This window comes from Stegodyphus dumicola, chromosome 7, assembly GCF_044657685.1.
Source record: "Stegodyphus dumicola isolate Sdum_Otavi_A_Nest chromosome 7, ASM4465768v1".
Lineage (NCBI taxonomy): Eukaryota > Metazoa > Arthropoda > Arachnida > Araneae > Eresidae > Stegodyphus > Stegodyphus dumicola.
In genome coordinates, this window is record NC_140774.1 from 145,007,840 (window position 1) to 145,026,223 (window position 18,384).

Consider the following 18,384-nt stretch of genomic DNA (forward strand, 5'->3'; position numbering starts at 1 on the left):
ATCCCCTTCTCATTCTTCCGGTAGCAATGTCTCTTTACCTATCTGAAATGCTCTGCATAATTTCCTTGAACGATTGCTTTCGTAAAAGAAACCAATAAGAAGAAACCAGAATCAAACTTAAATAAATTAATAACTTAAAGCAAACTTTACAATCAGTCTAGTCTTTACTCCCCAAAACGTTCCTCGAATATCCGCCTATACTAAAGTCAAATCAGTGTTTATATTCCTTATTTACTATTTACGTTTGAGATTTATTTACCTTTCTTCTCGGAGATTTACTTTCGGCATGCTAGAAACCATACTAGAAAACAAATAACACACTGACCATACTAGAAAACAAATAATACTCATTGAGCTTCAAGAAAAGGAATGGGCTACGATGTGACTATAAAGCATGAAATATTCACGAACGGCGTAAAGAACAAAGCAGAACCGACAAGAAGGTAAAAAATTGAAGAACTGCTTTTCAGCTGGTCTTTTGCATATTGAGCAGTTCTTTGTCCTCGGGCAGAAATCTGACTTTAAAATCGGCAGGGAACATTTGGAATTTTGTCTCAATTTGGCCGGAAGCTAAACCGAATATAATGCGCTCTTCTTTTATATTCTTCTCCATCCTGTCGTTTTCGTGATTCTCAATTGTGGGATGGGGAGGGGCGTAAAAACGTGAAACTGCGTTTTTAAAATCGCATGAAGGCATGAAGTTAGCAATCGCCTGAAGTGCAGAATATGGGTAAGGTACTTTAAGAACTAGGACGTAATACATGATTTTGTGAGGCAGTTTAAGAACTTCAGAATAAAATAGAACGGTTGCTTTGTTCCCAGAGGCTGACTATAAAAAGAAATACATATTTAATTCTTTTACATCTTTAAAAATATTTTCGCTCCTGAATTTTATAAGCAGCGGCGAATTCAAGAAAATTTTGATTTGCTTCATCTAAGTTCTTGGATTAGAAAATTAAGCTATTAAGCTTAAGTTTGTTACGTCTAGTTTTGAAACTCTCCATTATTTCACTAACTGTGTACCCAGTAAGGGGCTAAGTGCTTGAACGTTTACTAAACGATTAATCATCAATCAAGTCTTAACTAATACTAATACAAAATTCATAAATAGATAAAACCGCAAAATATTTTCTGTTTTCTTTATAGCAGCTAATTGTAATACTCAAGCTGTGGTACTGATTGTAAAAACTGTAAATTGGATTGTTAAGTATAATAATTTCTAGCTTTTTTTTAATTTAAGAATATATTAATTAAGAACATTATCTAACTCTATCCAGTAAAGATAATGATTCAATATTTGTTCGGATTCGCAGATCTATATATATTCATTTTATGACTTGTAACTACACAACATTATGCATATCATATGAAATATTATCTCAAGTAAATGCTTTCATAACTCTGTCAAGAAACGTTCAGCATTATCAAATTTATATGTCATTATTTGTAAGCATTTGTATCTAGCAACATACGTAAATCTCAGGAAATTTTAACTACAAAACATCTAGCGATATATGAAATTTCACAGTAATATTAAGATTTTTGTGTTTGTGAATGTTTGTAACTTGTAATATATGTAAGTATAAATCATGCATTACTGCACGGCATTATACATAACCTGTTACTCTATGAAGTATTGAATGAAATGTTACCTGTTTGGCATTGTACTTTTATAACTTCGTCATGCTATCCTTCCCTTATACTTCTTCGGGCAGATTTCATCAGTACAGGAAGCACATAGACTTTGAATGAAGAAGTGCTGAAGTTAATGCATTTTTAAAACAATTGTCAGGATAATGATACAACGATGCAAAGACAAATCAAACCAATGTAAATACTAGAAAAAATGTGCGTAGCAGTAGGGGAACAAAATAAAATAACTTCTTAAAGTTCTGGGGTATTTATTCCGAAACACCGAATATAATGGATTTATGAGAGCTGAAAAGTAGTACAACCTTCTTATTCCTCACATCTGCACTACTATGTATAGCTTAAGCTGAGGACTCGTGTATCTTTTTGCTTACTGAGTTATCTTCTTACCAATTTTAAACTCTTTTTTGGGCAGATGGACTGTTCGAATTGCTTAAATCTTGATATCCCTTAACTAAGCTAAATCTACTCTATAATCTTATATAGTTTAGATTATATTCGAATGGTTATATTTATAACTCTTAGAGAATGCTTTCTTCCATTACAGCTCTCATGCGTAAACTTATGCATTAGATGATTTCGTGTTTTGAAATCAAATGAAAGACATAATAAAAGGAAATTTCAGAAATTTAACTACTATCTTAAAATCAGTACTGTAGACTCAACTTTTGCTACTGATATATCATCTTGCATTCTAAAGGAATTTCTAAATGAAAGCGCTCGGATTCAATTTCAGTAGTAAGAGAAATCACGAAAACTCTCATGTAGCTAATCCGTTTGCCGAGATGTGAACCTGGATCGAACTACTAGTGCTCATATAATAAATTACAAATTAACACTGTCTGATTTATATTTAGATTTTTAATAAAACTTTGTCGATATTTTACTGAATCTGTATTCATTACTATAAAAGCTATGCAGATGTTATCTGTTTAGTATCAGTTTAACGTAATATGGTTTAATGATTTTTAATTCTGCTTAGATTCAGGAAAATGATAAAAGTATTACTTAATGAACATTATTACTCTCATTATACACAAAATTATAAAAACCTTAAAAATAGTAGCATCATATACATATGAAAATAAAAAAATTCTGAAATAGAAATAATTTTGGTTGAATAACATAATGCCTTTACACAGAAAAACACATGTTAAAAATAATAAAATAATTAATCATTACATTCAGCAATAACATCTATTCTAAAAGATACAAAATTAAATATTATTATTATTGATACATTTGAGATTTAATTAAAATATGAAACTTTATGACCTTCTTCAAACATCTGAAAAAAATATAGTTTACTAATTGTAATATTAATAAAAACGTAAACTTCGCTATAAACTTTAAAAAAATTGCAATGAAATTTAATTTTGAAACATGCAAGAAAAAGAAATATTTTGCTAAAATTCGGGTTTTGCCGAAATCGTTTCAGAGAATGATATTTTCATTAGATGATAGGTTTTGCATTTTTGAATCAAATGTATAGATATTCTTTGCGCAACGATTAAAATATGAGAAAAATATTTGTCCTCTCAAGATATGTCAAAAATACTGCTCTTTAAGCATATTTTCTCATCTCATCACTTGGCTCAAAATTTCACTAAAAGAAACATAACGTAGTTTATAATCATTACTTGTGAACATTCCTAGCTCATTCATTACCTACATCAGCATATGAAGGACATACTCTAAAAGGCCCACCAGCGGCCGAGCAGTAAGTCGCTGAACACTGGTAGTTCGGTCCGAGGTTCGAATCTCGCGAACGGGCTGGCTGCATGGCTGTTTTCGTGGTTTTTCCCATGTAACGTGTATACGAGCCAGTTTCCCTTAGTAAGTTCTCCACGAAGGCATCCCTCCCCTTAGGCAGACAGACCTAGTGTGTTTGCCATAATTAAATACACCACCACACCATACTCTAAAAATATCATTAGATTTTATGTATTTGTAATTTAATTACATGTTGAAAGCTGACTATAACAAGAAAACATTATGTTTTGACATTGTTTTAGAAACTGAATTTAATATAAGGCATTTCAGAAAAGATAGACAATTTGCTTTATTTAAAACGTTTTTAATGAAATGACTTTGAAACCATTAACATAATTTTTTCCCTAGGAAGGGGAGTATTTTTTTTTATTTGGGTTTTCGAAAGATTTAATAAATGCCACCAAGCGACATTATTTCACCCTTTACTTAGTATTTTGAATTTTGTACTTAAAATAACACTCAAGAGGTACAACTAGTTTATTCTCGACAAACCCATAAATCATAATTACATAATAAAACGCTTCTATAAACTCCAAACTTTAACGCTGGAAGGTTTACAAATATTTGTTTTCAGATAACGGAGCATGAAATGCTCTAATAGCCTGAATGTTCTTATAAATGCAATTATTTTCGTTTTCATTTGTTTTCCATGTAAATACGACGCAAATTAAGAGGAGTCTAGCTTCAACAAATGATAAAATTCTAAACCTATTCACGCTAATTCTTAGTGCAGTTCTTCCGGTATATCTCTGGAACAGAGTTTAAATACATGATACTTGACGGCTTGTAGCTTGAGCGAACTCGCTTCCTGTATGAAATTTTTTCCGTTGATATATCAGTAGTTTTGAGTTAGTTTTCCGTAAATATGCAAAACATAAACGGATTGATAATCACAAATTTAAAAAGTGATAGAAAGGCAAAAATAATAACTTTGCTAATGCAGTACGTGATGGAATCTGAATCCTAATACACTGTAAGTACGAAGAACTTCGAGAACGAGTCATATTGCGAGGATATTTACAAAACAAATAATATAATTCTTGCTCAAATGAACGACCAGTTACTTCAAAACAAGCATAGTTTGATGTATTTCGTTTAAGAGACACCGATTGACTTTCCTGAAGATCTTGTTGCCAAAATTAGCATATGTGCCGCAAATAAACGTGACATTCCGTAAATCTTCTAAAGCATGAATTTCTATCGGTGTCGCTGGTGGTCCTGTATTGGCTCGATAAAATATTAGAGGGTCAATAATGATCAAGAGGTCAATTCGGGATCGATAGCCGAATATGCACCGGTAATTTGTAGGCATATTTAAGATTCCACTGGGCCCACCAGCGGCCGAGCGGTAACGTCGCTGAACACTGGTAGTTCGGTCCGAAGTTCGAATCCCAGCTGGCTGCATGGGTGTTTTCGAGGTTTTCCCCATGTGTAACGTGTATACGAGCCAGTTTCCCTTAAAACGTCCTCCACGAAGGCATGCCACACTTAAGGCAGATAGCCCTCGAGTGCTTTGCCGTAATCTAATAAACCGGTTACAGCCAAAAACATCGCGGACGAAAACGTCGCGGAGAAAACAACGCAAGGCAAACATCGTGCTACAAAACATCGTGGGAGAAAACATCGCAGTTCTAAAACATCGTGGTACAAAACATCGTCGTGGAAAATGAAGCGGTTCAAAAACTTCGCAGTTTAAAAACATCGTCGTCGAAAATATCGTTGTAAAAAATAAAGTGTCTACAAATCATCGCTTGACTATAACATCGCAGGCATGCTTTTTTCAGGTTTTAATAACTGTAAATGGATATTCCCATAATAATTTGTGAGTGCAAGATGTGGAGAAAGATAATTTTTACTTTCACATTTTTTTATAAACTAATAAAATTTTACTCAGAAAATAAGAAATCTTAAGCATAGAAAATTAATGCAACTTATAGCACTTGATAGAATTTTAAAGCGACATAGTTAACTAAAAAAGGCCATTAATAAATCATTTTTTATAAAGTTTTTACTGGTAATTTTTGATGAAAAGTATAATCTAATATAAGTTGCATTTAATTTTCTATGCTTAAGTTTCATTCTTAGTTTTTTAAGCAAAATTTTATTAATTAATAAAAAAATGTAAAAGTAAAAATTATCCTTCTTCACATCTTGCGCTCACAAATCATTATGGGAATATTTATTTACAATTATTAAAACCTGAAAAAAAGCATGTCTGCGATGTTATCGTCATGCGATGATTTGTAGACACTTTAGGCCCACCAGCGGCCGAGCGGTAAAATCGCTGAACACTGGTAGTTCGGTCCGAGGTTCGAATCCCGCGAACGGGCTGGCTGTATGGGCGTTTTCGTGGTTTTTCCCATGTGTAACGTGTATACGAGCCAGTTTCCCTTAGAAAGTCCTCCACGAAAGGCATCCCTCCCCTTAGGCAGATAGCCCTAGTGTGCTTTGCCGTATTCTCAATACACACACACCAAAATTGTAGACACTTTATTTTTTACAACGATATTTTCGATGACGATGTTTTTAAACTGCGAAGTTTTTGAACCGCTTTATTTTCGACGACGATGTTCTATACCACGATGTTTTAGAACTGCGATGTTTTCTCTTTGCGATGTTTTCTCCCACGATGTTTTGTAGCACGACGTTTTTGCCTTGCGTTGTTTTCTCCGCGACGTTTTCGTCCGCGATGTTATAGGCGGACACCAATAAACCAAACCAAGATTCCACTGGTTACAGAAAAAATATTAACAAAACTGACAATATATTGTTTATTGATATGTAATAATCAGCTCTAGTGTAATAATAAAAACAATATAAGAAAAGAATATTCTAAAATTATTTAATACACTTTAAAAGTCAACAGTAGAAATTAAACTGATAATTTTGATACCAAATTATAAAAGCTTTGCATCAAGACACAAAGAACAGTCATCACATTAATTAAAATTGAAATTTTCGACAATTAGAATCTACAATTTTGTTTCTATAACCTTTGTTATATAAAGAAATACAAAAAATAATTAAACATAAATCTAATAAAACGTTTTTTTCAAACCTTTTGTTCCTATTCTTAATCTAAATGTTATATTTAAATTATCTAAGGGCAATTATTTATATTATAATTACGTTGTATACTGTACATACCAGGGGTTCCAAACCAAGGACGAATTCTTCACCCGGAGGGAATTACACAACTTCAGGAAGGAATACTCTGAGCCTTTAATTTATCAGTTAAATATTTAGTTTTCGCTTACGAATATAAAATAAATTTTTATTCCACTTTTGTTATTTGTCAACATTTTTTATACTTTTTGTTGCATAATTTATAAAACAAGTTAAAAAATAAATGTAAAAAAAAAAAAAAAAATCTGAAATGTTTCAGATTTTAAATTACGTCCAAAGGGGCGTTTTTTAACATTTTGTGTGTTACCTTTCTTTATTAAATATCATGTTCCTCGCACTTAAATCATAAGATCCAGTGCAACAGCAATATCGCAAAATATTTTAAAACGAGCATATCTTTAGAATTTCCGATACAGAGACTCACGCGCTGGAGATAAAAATGTTTTTTCTGCACAACGTTGCCATTGCTCGCTTTGAAATCCTCGAGTTTGTTAATCAAAAATTCGTCAAAGTTTTAAAAAATAGGAAATCGATCATAAAACAAATTTCAAATTTCAAATTTGGTCTTCCACATGCTCATATTCGTTGGAGGATTACGTTATTCAAAATTCGATGACTCTATGTACCGTTATTTTATGACAATGTGAGAAATATACATGTACGCAGATTTTCATTATTTAATTTCTTCAAATATAATGCAGGACTAACATTTTATGGCAACAGTTTGAAAAGTGAACCGACATTTATCCGTCCGACGCAAAATGTCAAAACGAAACTAATAGTCTTTCGGGATTCAAATCCCTTTGGACTAATAAATTTATCAATGCTGGAAATGAGAAGGGAATGATCTTCTAGCAATGGTAAAAGGGGCGCGTCGGGCTAAAATCTTTGCGAAACATTGGTATAATCTGGTATTATAGTGAAAAATGTAAGAGGCTGGATGAAGAACAAACACCATTCCTTGAAAAGGGGTCAGTACAAGAAAAGATTTCGGAATCCTTGGCCATAAAGCATACGCCAGGCATTTCGTTGTTGTTATGATTACGTCAATCGTCATAGCAATGACTTCGATATCGTCGTCTATTCTTGTAATTATCATATATTATGTCTCGTAAATGTCAGCGATTAATACAAATTTTCGTTCTTTATGTGTACTTATTGTCTTCTTCACATTTCGCGTTCGACCACTCATTGTATTACGAGAATTATTATTTTTGCTGTTTTCTACCACATTTTAAATATGTGACCATCGATTCTGTTACACCCTGTATATGTATGCATGTATGAAAAGCCACGCTATGAATTTTACCGATTAATATAGGTGAAAAAGATTTTATACAGATATTCTCCCCCCTTAGGAACGAATTATGTTCCGAACGGCACCAAAAATTTATTCGGAACATGTTACTAGGTTCACTACGCTTTGAATGAAGTTCGTAAGATAAAAGCTATATATATATATACTATCAAGTAAACAATTAAAAATACTAAAACAAGTAAATAATACATTTTAAATTTTAAGTAGAGCACATTATAAATATAATTTATAAATAAATAATTACTTTATTAATCAGTGCCATACCTTAGATTGTTCTCTTTAAGGTATGATTGGAATGAGATAATATACTATTAGATCGTTATGTGAGTTTATGAATGTGAGTTAATGTCTGACTGGCGTTCTGTGGACTCATCGACAGTTAAAAGGGATAGTTGTGATGGACAGGCTGTAAAAGATGGAAGGAGTTCACAAGATAGATGAGCCAGCAACGCTAATTTTGCAAGTTTCTTTCTTAAAGAAATAAGCTTCTAAACTTGTCTGAACAGTTTTTTTCTCTTTCGTCATAAATAAGAAGAAAGTGCTGGCATAGTTCACTTTTTTCTTTTCGAAATTAAGCATTCGCCTTTCGATTTCGAACAATTCCACATCTCGTGGACAGTCTTGTTCGTATCAGCGACAGTTCATAAAGAAGGGAGAGTCAGTGTTCGATACTTTTAATTTGAGACTTAACTCCTTTTTGTCTAAAAGTGAGAAAGTGTTTCTTGTGTGCAGCGCTTGAGAATTTAAAAAGTAAATTTGAAAATTTAAAAGTGCAAAATTTCTTTTCTCTTTTTTTTGTAAGTATTAATTAGCTGACTTTTAATTCATCATAATAATTATTTACTGAGCATTTGGCAGAGTTAGGAAAGAGGTACTTTAACAAATTCCTGTAAAGCAAAACGAAAGTCATAATAGATGCAAGATGCTTATAGAACGCTATAAAATTAACTTATGACGAACAGAAAAAATTAGGCAGCTTTTGGACAACACTTGGCCTCAACCCTGTCAAACAACTCATTAATTACAATATTACATTTCCTCGATTAAACAGCAATTGAAACAGAAAACCATACTCAGCGAAGTAGTGCAACAAATCGCTTTCCTAGAAGAATACGGAAATTGCTTGATGTACTATTATAAGAAATCTCTGAAAACAATTGCAGTGAATATTGAGTTAATATCAGAAAAATACTATTGAAGAAGCCGAATTTAATAAAATACTTACAGTCCATTAGATAATAAAGAAGCTGAATATTCAAATAATAATATTCTATGTAGACTAATACAAATTTGACTGTAATAAGATAAAAAATGAATATGGTTGTCGAAAATGTAATGAAACAACTGAAAATATGTCTAAGCCATTACGGAACATAGAAATGGCATACTGCACTTGCTCCGTAGAAGCTTTAGTGCTAAAGAAGTTGAATATCTGAGATTAAAAAATAAGGAGATTAAACAAATCCTCATTCATCATTATGAATCAAGATGGTTTCAGAGATTTTATTATGAACAACGGGAAGATTCAAAATAGATTATTTAGAACTGCAAAAATTATCTAGTAGGAGGAAAGGCGAATGAAATACTTCAGATACTATACTGGCCATCTCAGGTCTCTGATCTCAGTACAATTAGGGAAAAGATAGGTCTTGTAGATCATGAACATGACATTCGTACAATTACTTGAGAAGATCGGCGTTAGAAGAATATACAAGAAATTTTCGGAGAATTTCCAAGAAAATCTTGAGTAATATTATATCTTGCAAGTAAAAGAGACTGAAAGGTATGAATAAAAGTTAAATGATCATTTGACATTCGTACCACGAAACATGACGAATCAACAATTCTTTTACCGAGCTCGAACCAAGCATCTTCTAGTAACCAGCTGTATGTGTTAACCGTTTACAGCATAAAAGCATTCGCAGGAGATGTGATAAATCCTTACAAAAGCAAAATTGTGTCTTTATACAATATTAATTTTTTATTATCTCTATAGATCTTTCACCATAATGGCACTTTGTTTAGATTAAATCAACATGCCCGTTTTTGTATAGCATGTTATGTGTTCAGAGCTATTCTTTACAGAACCGCAAGAAATAAGAAAAAGACTTTAGCAAAATAGTTTTTACAACTCTTTAGTTCAGTACTTCTATCAAATAACCAGCTTTCCTTAGGGAAGATTGGTATTCCGATTATTTTGGCGTTTAATTTGTTACGGATAAGAAAAATGGATGAAATGTTATTACTGAATTCTGTCACTTTGTTTATAGTCGAAGGGATAAAATTTTATTTCCTTTTCAATTATGAATTAAATGATAAAACAGCACTGAAGAGAATATTTTATATGTCAGGAAATTAAATGCTCGAATTTAAGTCTTTCCACTTTCAAAGGAAAAGAGCAATAACTGTGATTTCTCTAGTGAATTGTTCAGATTTCAGACGTAAAATGGTTTGTGTCTTTTGTCAAAGGCAATAAAAGTTTATTTTCCATAAAAAGACTAATGTTCAAAAGGTTCTCAAAGAAAAGCAAACACTTTTTTCCTGACACGTTTAATACATTAGGGATACTAGTCAGCCGTCTGTTTATTTGCCTAATAGGCCATGAATTATTTTATGTTTACCATTTTAAAATATTTATGTAATGACGGAAATATTTCATGATCTGTATCGTTGCTATTGCCTTTGTGCTTCGTGTTTTTTCTGAAAGTTAACGTCTATGTTTTCAGATCTACTGTTAAAATAAGCATAAATGGGATAAAATAATTCCATACTTGTATTATTAATTTCAATTATCCGTAGCACTCGTTCTTATGTCGAAAGCATGAAAACTGGTGCTTATTTGTATTTTTTGTTCATTTAAGCAATATAGAAAAGATAATACGATATAGTACATATATATATATATTCTACATTTTAAATTAATTCCAGTAATTAAATAAATGCTTAGAGAATGTTTATTGACCTTCATCTCATTTAATTCAAGAACACATTTTTAAATATGCGTAAAACGCCGATATATACCAAAAAGGTTAAGTTAGCTGTTTTGAATACGGTAAAACGTATGAAGGGAAGGAATGCCTTCCTGGATCACTAAGAGGAACTGGCTGGCTCGGATTCACGTTATACTGGGAAAATCACGCAAACGAGCTATGCAGCCAGTCCTTTTGCCTGGAATCGAATCCTGGTCGAACTTCCAGAGGTCTTAACCACTCAGACACTATTGAGGCTATATAATTTTAACATGTATGAGGAGTTTGAATTACCTGTCAACTTAATCAGCCAACAATGCACAACTTACAGCGCCAATGAAACTATTACTGCCGAGAGATTTCTTTTCATATCGTGGAGTCATCTGCATTCGGTAATTTGAATTGTTTGTTCTTAGAGTATATTTGACTTTCTTAATGGTCAAGTTTGAAGACATATGACATCTGTAAAGCTTTCGACGTTCATTATTGCTTTAGTAGCAGCGATGCCTGATCTTTCCAACAATGGCATAATGATTCAAAACGATTGTTGTAAAAATGCACTTCGACCATAAGCTATGAAGAATTTATTTTTGTTCTTTGGCGACTGAAGTCGTTTCAAGCTATGTTTCTTTCCTAAAACTGACTGAATAAACATAGCTATCATTCTGTTCATTCTAATTTTACTGAAATGGCAATATATAATATGCGTTTGGAATTTTATAAATAAAAGGTACTTCTTTTCTTTACTCTAGCACGTTAAAAATGAAAACAAGATTATGCATTTAGGCTTTAGGTCTTATACATTTTATTAAATTAATATGTTATTTTCATTTTAATTTTATAATGTTTCGTGTATTTCTTCCATTAATCATCACCAGAATGCAAATTAAGTTATATTTAAAGAGCAAGTGAATTTGTAATATAAGTGAGTGCACCAAACTTACGGGTCAGTTATGTGGCATGTGGTAAACATGCTGAAAGCCAAACAAGAATCAGTTATCGCTCAGATTGGCGAAAGTGACATTTCCTTTCAAGTGACGTTTGCTTCTTCGTGTTGTTTCGTATCGCTCACATTCTTTTCCTTTTAAACTTTATTGTTAGTTATGGAAGATAATAGAAAGGTGATTGCTATCAAGTTAATCACTTCGATCTCCACTCTGATCAGTAATAGACAAATTCTGTATACACTAAGAATAGTTTAAAACGTGTGCTGGATACGTCTATTTATCAGACATTACTTATGTGTATTTTCTGTTGTCTGCATTCCAATGAAAACTTTGATGGTTCACTGGAAAATTTGTGACCTGGTGAAAGCATTTTCTTGACTAACTTTATGGCTCATAATTACTGTTCTGTCCATTCAAACAAACAGACAAAAACAAACAAACAAAAGAAAAAAAACCTTCTATGATAAATATCTATGTGGTTGATATTTATATCCTCACAGCCGGCAGATACTGTTCAAAAAATGAAGATCAAATAAAGCATATGAATACATGAGCAATCAAATATGTGCGAGTTGTTTACTGTCCCATAAAACACTCGGTAATATACCTAAAACACATTAATTATACCGACTCTAGAAATTAGGAGGTGCACATCATGAGTTTGTTTCATGTGTTTACGGCAAATCCTCGAGAGATATCTGCCTAACAGGAGGGATCCCTTTGTAGATTTTTTTAAATCGGTTCGTATGCCAGTTACAAATGGGGAAACCAAGAAAACGCCAATGTAGCCAGCCCGTTTTCGGCATTCTAACCTCAGACAGAACTACCAGTGTTCAATGACGCTTCGGCCACTAGTAGGCCCGTGCACATTGGCCACGTTGGAAAGTACAATTCAATTATGTAAACACTCATGAAGGTGATAATCATTTGTGCACTGCTTTAAGTAATCAAATTTTATAAATGCACACTGTTACATTTCTTATTATTTATTAGTTATATTTGTATTACGTAGATTATACATATGATATAATTATGAATTAACCCAAAAACAAAATTTGTACACTCATTAATTACCTCAATGCAATGTGCATCAATTATTTTTCAACTGATTATTACATATAAATAATAATTTGCAAAGGACTGATGACTACAGTTGCTGCCAATTACATGATCGTTATATGAATTAGAAGTAACTTCAAATAAACTTTTTGGCAATGTTCATTTTTGTATTCATACATACATATACACATCTAATAAATCACATATTTACATACAGATAGAGAGATGCGATGGTTTAGAAGTTCTTCATATATATTTATATTAATGAATGTATATGCAAATGTTTTTCACCGTGCATAATAATAAATCAATAAATTTCCAATGTTTCTATATGTAGCATTTATAATAAAAGTAGTTTCTAATGTATTTTTAATCCAAAACGTATTTCATTAATAGCATGAAAATAATAGACAAATTTAATGAGTATTCTCCTTATTACATAAAATATGCTTTTCTTTTTTATGCATCATTTATGCTGTTTAAAATGTGTCACTGAATATGCAATTAACAATTTAAAAAATAAGTAATTAGGAGAAAAGCCGCGCATATACAAATGGATTTAAAAAGTCATTCAACTTAAATTTAAGAAATAAAATTATATTATATAAGTGATAATACACAATCAGCACGAAATACGACAAATTTGGCAAACTTTTGGCGACGAACAATTTGTAAACAAATCCGAACTGCAAAAACGTCGTAAAATACTGTCAAGTCTGAAGTTTCCACGATTGTATATTTAACGAATATATAAACATTTTTAAAATGACTCAGGCAGTTATATTACAACAAAAGAGCAATAATTAAATTGGCCTCTATTTTCACCTTCCATAACTTCCCAGTGAGAGCCATCGCCGTACTGAAAGTTACCCGTCATCCTTCAGAAGCAGAACTTTCGTCTGATTGGTTGAACGTAAGAGGAACACGTTTCCGGACTGGATATTTTCGGAAAAGTTTCAAAATGTTGCTCATAGCCGGGATATGTTGCGCCTACCTAGACGGATATGTTGCGCATTTCTCGGATATGTTGCGCATTCCTGCTTAAAGCAAGTGCCACTTAGAATCTCGTTTCTCGGAATTGTCCCGCATAGCCGCGCGCATCCCTAGAAGTGATAGCCTCTTAAGATTTGAATCTCAATTTTCTGAAATGAGTTAATAGCTTAACTTTGATTTTCTGGACTTGGACTCGATATTATTGACAGGGCTATTGCTAGGTGCAACGTTGCCGCTTCCTGTAGTAAAGCCCGAAGGCACATGACGTAATGAGCACTGGGCGTGGAGAGTTGTCCGTTTCAAATGTTTAAGTACCTTAAGGCCTCGCAAGTAGCGGTGGGTACTGATGGTAAATATTTGGTGTCCGCCGATAACATCGCGGCAAAAACATCGCGGACGAAAACGTCGCGGAGAAAACAACGCAATGCGAAAACGTCGTGCTACAAAACATCGTGGGAGAAAACATCGCAATTCTAAAACATCGCGGTACAAAATATCGTCGTCGAAAATAAAGCAGTTCAAAAACTTCGCAGTTTAAAAACATCGTCGTCGAAAATATCGTGGTAAAAAATAAAGTATCTACAAATCATCGCATGACGATAACATCGCAGATATGCTTTTTTCAGGTTTTAATAATTGTAAATGGATATTCCCATAATGATTTGTGAGCTCCAGATGTAAAGAAGGATAATTTTTACTTTCACATTTTTTTATTAACTAATAAATTTTTGCTGAAAAAGTAAGAAGGAAACTTAAGCATAGAAAACTAAATGCAACTTATAGATTATACTTTTCATGAAAAATTACCAGTGAAAACTTTACAAAAAATGATTTATTAATGGCCTTTGTTAGTTAACTATGTCGGTTTAAAATTCTATTAAGTGCTATAAGTTGCATTAATTTTCTATGCTTAAGTTTCTTTTTTATTTTCTCAGCAAAAATTTATTGATTAATAAAACATATGAAAGTAAAAATTATACTTCTTTCCATCTTGTGCTCACAAATCATTACGGGAATATCCATGTATAGTTATTAAAGCCTGAAAAAAGCATGTTTGCAATGTTATCGTCATGCGATAATTTGTAGATACTTTATTTTTTACCACGATATTTTCGACGACGACGTTTTTAAACTGCGAAGTTTTTGAACCGCTTTATTTTCGACGACGATGTTTTGTATCACGATGTTTTCTCCCACGATGTTTTGTAGCACGACGTTTTCGCCTTGCGTTGTTTTCTCCGCGACGTTTTCGTCTGCGATGTTTTTGCCGCGATGTTTTTACCGCGATGTTTTCGGCTGTAACCAAATATTTAGTTGTACAGCAAGATGTAGCTTTTAATAGACCATTTAGTTAGATTTTAGTTTTGTAGATCTTCTAGAAATTTAGTTAGACTTCTAAGTGGTGTGCCAAAATGAAAGTTCCTGAGACCACGGGAAGATTAAATTAGGTAGCTAACTAGGTTTAACTTCACAGGTTTATGTCAATAAAAAGTAAATTTGTACTTTTATTCTGAGACAGAAATAAATTGTGTGTTTAGATTAGAAATTTCCGGCGGGTTTGGTATTGATGCTTTTGGGATTCATGAAATTTTAAAGTGATCGATGTTGATCAAGGGGCCGATTGGCGAATATACACAAGCAATTCATCAGCATAATCAAGATGCTATTGACTAGAAATATTATTAATAAAATTCATAATTATTTGTTATAGTAAGAAAGAAACTAAATAAGGGGAAGTATATTAAAATTAGGATGCAAGAGGAATTGATTGTATTTAAGGAAGATGTTCAAGCGCATATCGTATTCATAACACATAGCTACACTAAATTCTGGAATTTAATAGCCATCCGAGGGAAATGTCGCAAAATAAAAATTGTTTTCGAACAAACATTATTAATGTTTTTCTCTTCTTTTCTAGTGGAAAAAGGCCCTAGTCATGTACACAAAACGACGAACAGGGTGAATGTTTTTGAAATAGGCGATTTAAGAATAAAATAAAGCAATTTTATGTCTATAGTAAAGCAGTTGTATTAATACATAATATGGTGTGGTGTGGTGTATTTAATTATGGCAAAGCACACTAGGGCTATCTGCCTAAGGGGAGGGATGCCTACGTGGAGGACTTTCTAAGGGAAACTGGCTCGTATACACGTTACACATGGGGAAAACCACGAAAACACCCATGCAGCCAGCCCGTTCGCGGGATTCGAACCTCGGACCGAACTACCAGTGTTCAGCGACTTTACCGCTCGGCCGCTGGTGGGCCCTAATACATAATATGAAGCCATCACATTAATTAAAATTAAACTTACATACAATTGAAGTCTGTAATCCTCTTTCTGAAAACTTATTTTATATCTATAAATAAAAATAATAATAATACTGAAAATAATAAAACTTTAAATTAATAAACCATTCTTTTCCACACCATCGTTCATATTCCTATTCTAATTCATATCTTTAAATATTTCTGTTATGTGTATGTAGTATGCTTTATATTATAAAGAAAACTGTAAAGGGTCGAGGAAGAAAACTATTCTTTTAAAGGTGTTGATGCCAGAAAAAATTCAGGAATCCCTGTCTTATACATATGAAAACGACTGATTGCCATCATTCAGAATTATCAAAAATAAGTGCGCCTTGCATTATGATTCGAGGGAATTTAAAAACAAACTTATATTCTGTGTGATTGTATTAATAATACTATGCAATGTAATATATAGTATATGCAATGCAGTTGCATAAAATTACGCAATATTTGGCCAGCTGAAACAGAAAATTTATTTCCATATTTAGATAATTAAACTACCCTGAAATCTGAATTAGCTCAGGTAATTTCAGTATAAAAAATGCAATTAAATTAACAAACTTTTATTTTTCAGTTTACAAAACCTGACTAAATGCATAAAAATTGTAGATTACACTTCAAATGCTAAGTCTATGTTTATAAATAGAAATACCGAAGAGAGTTATTGAGTATTGGAAGTTACATAACATCTTACCAAAGAAGTGTCTTTTATGTATGTTTTACAAACTAAAGATTATGGAAGAGAAATTTATGACTGTAAAGTGTAAAACAGTAGGCAAGAAAACAAGTTTAGATTGACTCAGGTTTTAGGAAAAACTCTGCCAATGGTGTGCTGTGGCTTATTTTACAATGCTATGGTTTATTTTATAATGCTATGGTTTATTTTATAAAATTCTCTCGTTATTTCTCAACAAAAATCTTTCTACTTTCGTTAATAACATTAATTCCAAGACAGTTTTTTATCCCATAAATTTTTAAAATTCTACCAAATTAATTTTTAATTTTCCTTTGATTTCCTTTTGGCTGGACAGATAATGTTTTGTTTGTTTTGACTTCGGGCCTACCTGTTCTCCTTTCCCATATTTATTTGTCTATTGGCTCTGTCCATGTGCAAAATTTTCTTCCTCCTGAATAAGTTACCTATTTGTCAGTTGATAGTTTTATATAGTAATTAAATCAATATAAAGCTCCTCTTTCTTACTCTTTCATTACTCTATTAAATGCATATTTAAAGCCCAAACTTCAACAACTCTGTGATTTAGATTACAATTTCTAATTAATCTATATCAATCTTAATATAGAGTGAATTTTAAATAATAGTTTGGGCAGTAAGAAACTGTTATTTGTTATCTTGCCAATGCAAATCTACGTCACAGAAAAATAAAGAATTATTAAATTTTTCTTGCAAATTTTTAGTTTTAAAAATACTAAATCTATTAGCAACAAATTTCTAACATTCGATAACCACAACAGAGATTTTTGTCTCCTTGCAGGTTCAGATATACGGCTACAACTCTGATTTGTATGGCAATATGACTGAAGCTTCCCAAATGTCTCAAGGTTTGGTTGGAATAGCACTGATGATACAGGTAATTTCAAACGCTTCAAAGGAAATTGAGTACCAGTGAAACATTTTTTATCCTTCTTTGCCATTTTAATTGAAAAAAAAATTATAAAAAGGGAAGAAATATTTAGATCTCTTTGAATACTTATTAATACGGTTATTGAAGATACGAGGGTTGGGGCAAAAGTCATGGCAACTATTTTTTTCTTGTAGATATGTGAACGGATCACAAAACTTATATGTGTTGTGTGGAAGTTCTGCAGGCATAGTGTGTATGCAGAACAACACATGGTTCTGTGATAGCTGCCTCTGTGATAGCGAGGGCTCTGAAATCAGTCAATTGGTGAGTGCCGTGCGAAATGGAATTAACCCATGTTAAGCAGCGCGCTTACATCAAAATAGCCGTTCTCCGAGGGAGAAATGCGATGGAATGTCATAGTGAATTAGTAGAAGCCCTTGAGAATAATGCCCTAATATATCGTATAGTAGCACGGTGGGTAGAAAAGTTTCAGCAAGGACGTGTTTCAACCAGTGATGAGCAACGTTGGGGAAGACCGGTGAGTGTGCGGACCGACTTGGCACATGCCGTCATCGAGTACGTCATGGATGAAGACAGACGATGGACATTACTGGAGTTAGAGAGGGCAAGCAGCATCGAGAAACACACCGTCCACAGG

At 32.6% G+C, this 18,384-nt stretch overlaps 1 protein-coding gene across 1 annotated transcript in view; it reads left to right on the forward strand.

The window, feature by feature from the left end:
- LOC118186526 (carbonic anhydrase-related protein 10-like) overlaps positions 1 to 18,384 on the forward strand; it is an 850,161-nt gene that overhangs the window by 686,104 nt on the left and 145,673 nt on the right. Inside the window, exon 5 of the mRNA XM_085820883.1 lies at positions 17,637 to 17,732. Coding sequence (XP_085677009.1) covers positions 17,637 to 17,732 — 96 coding nt within the window. The remainder of the gene's footprint in view (positions 1 to 17,636; positions 17,733 to 18,384) is intronic.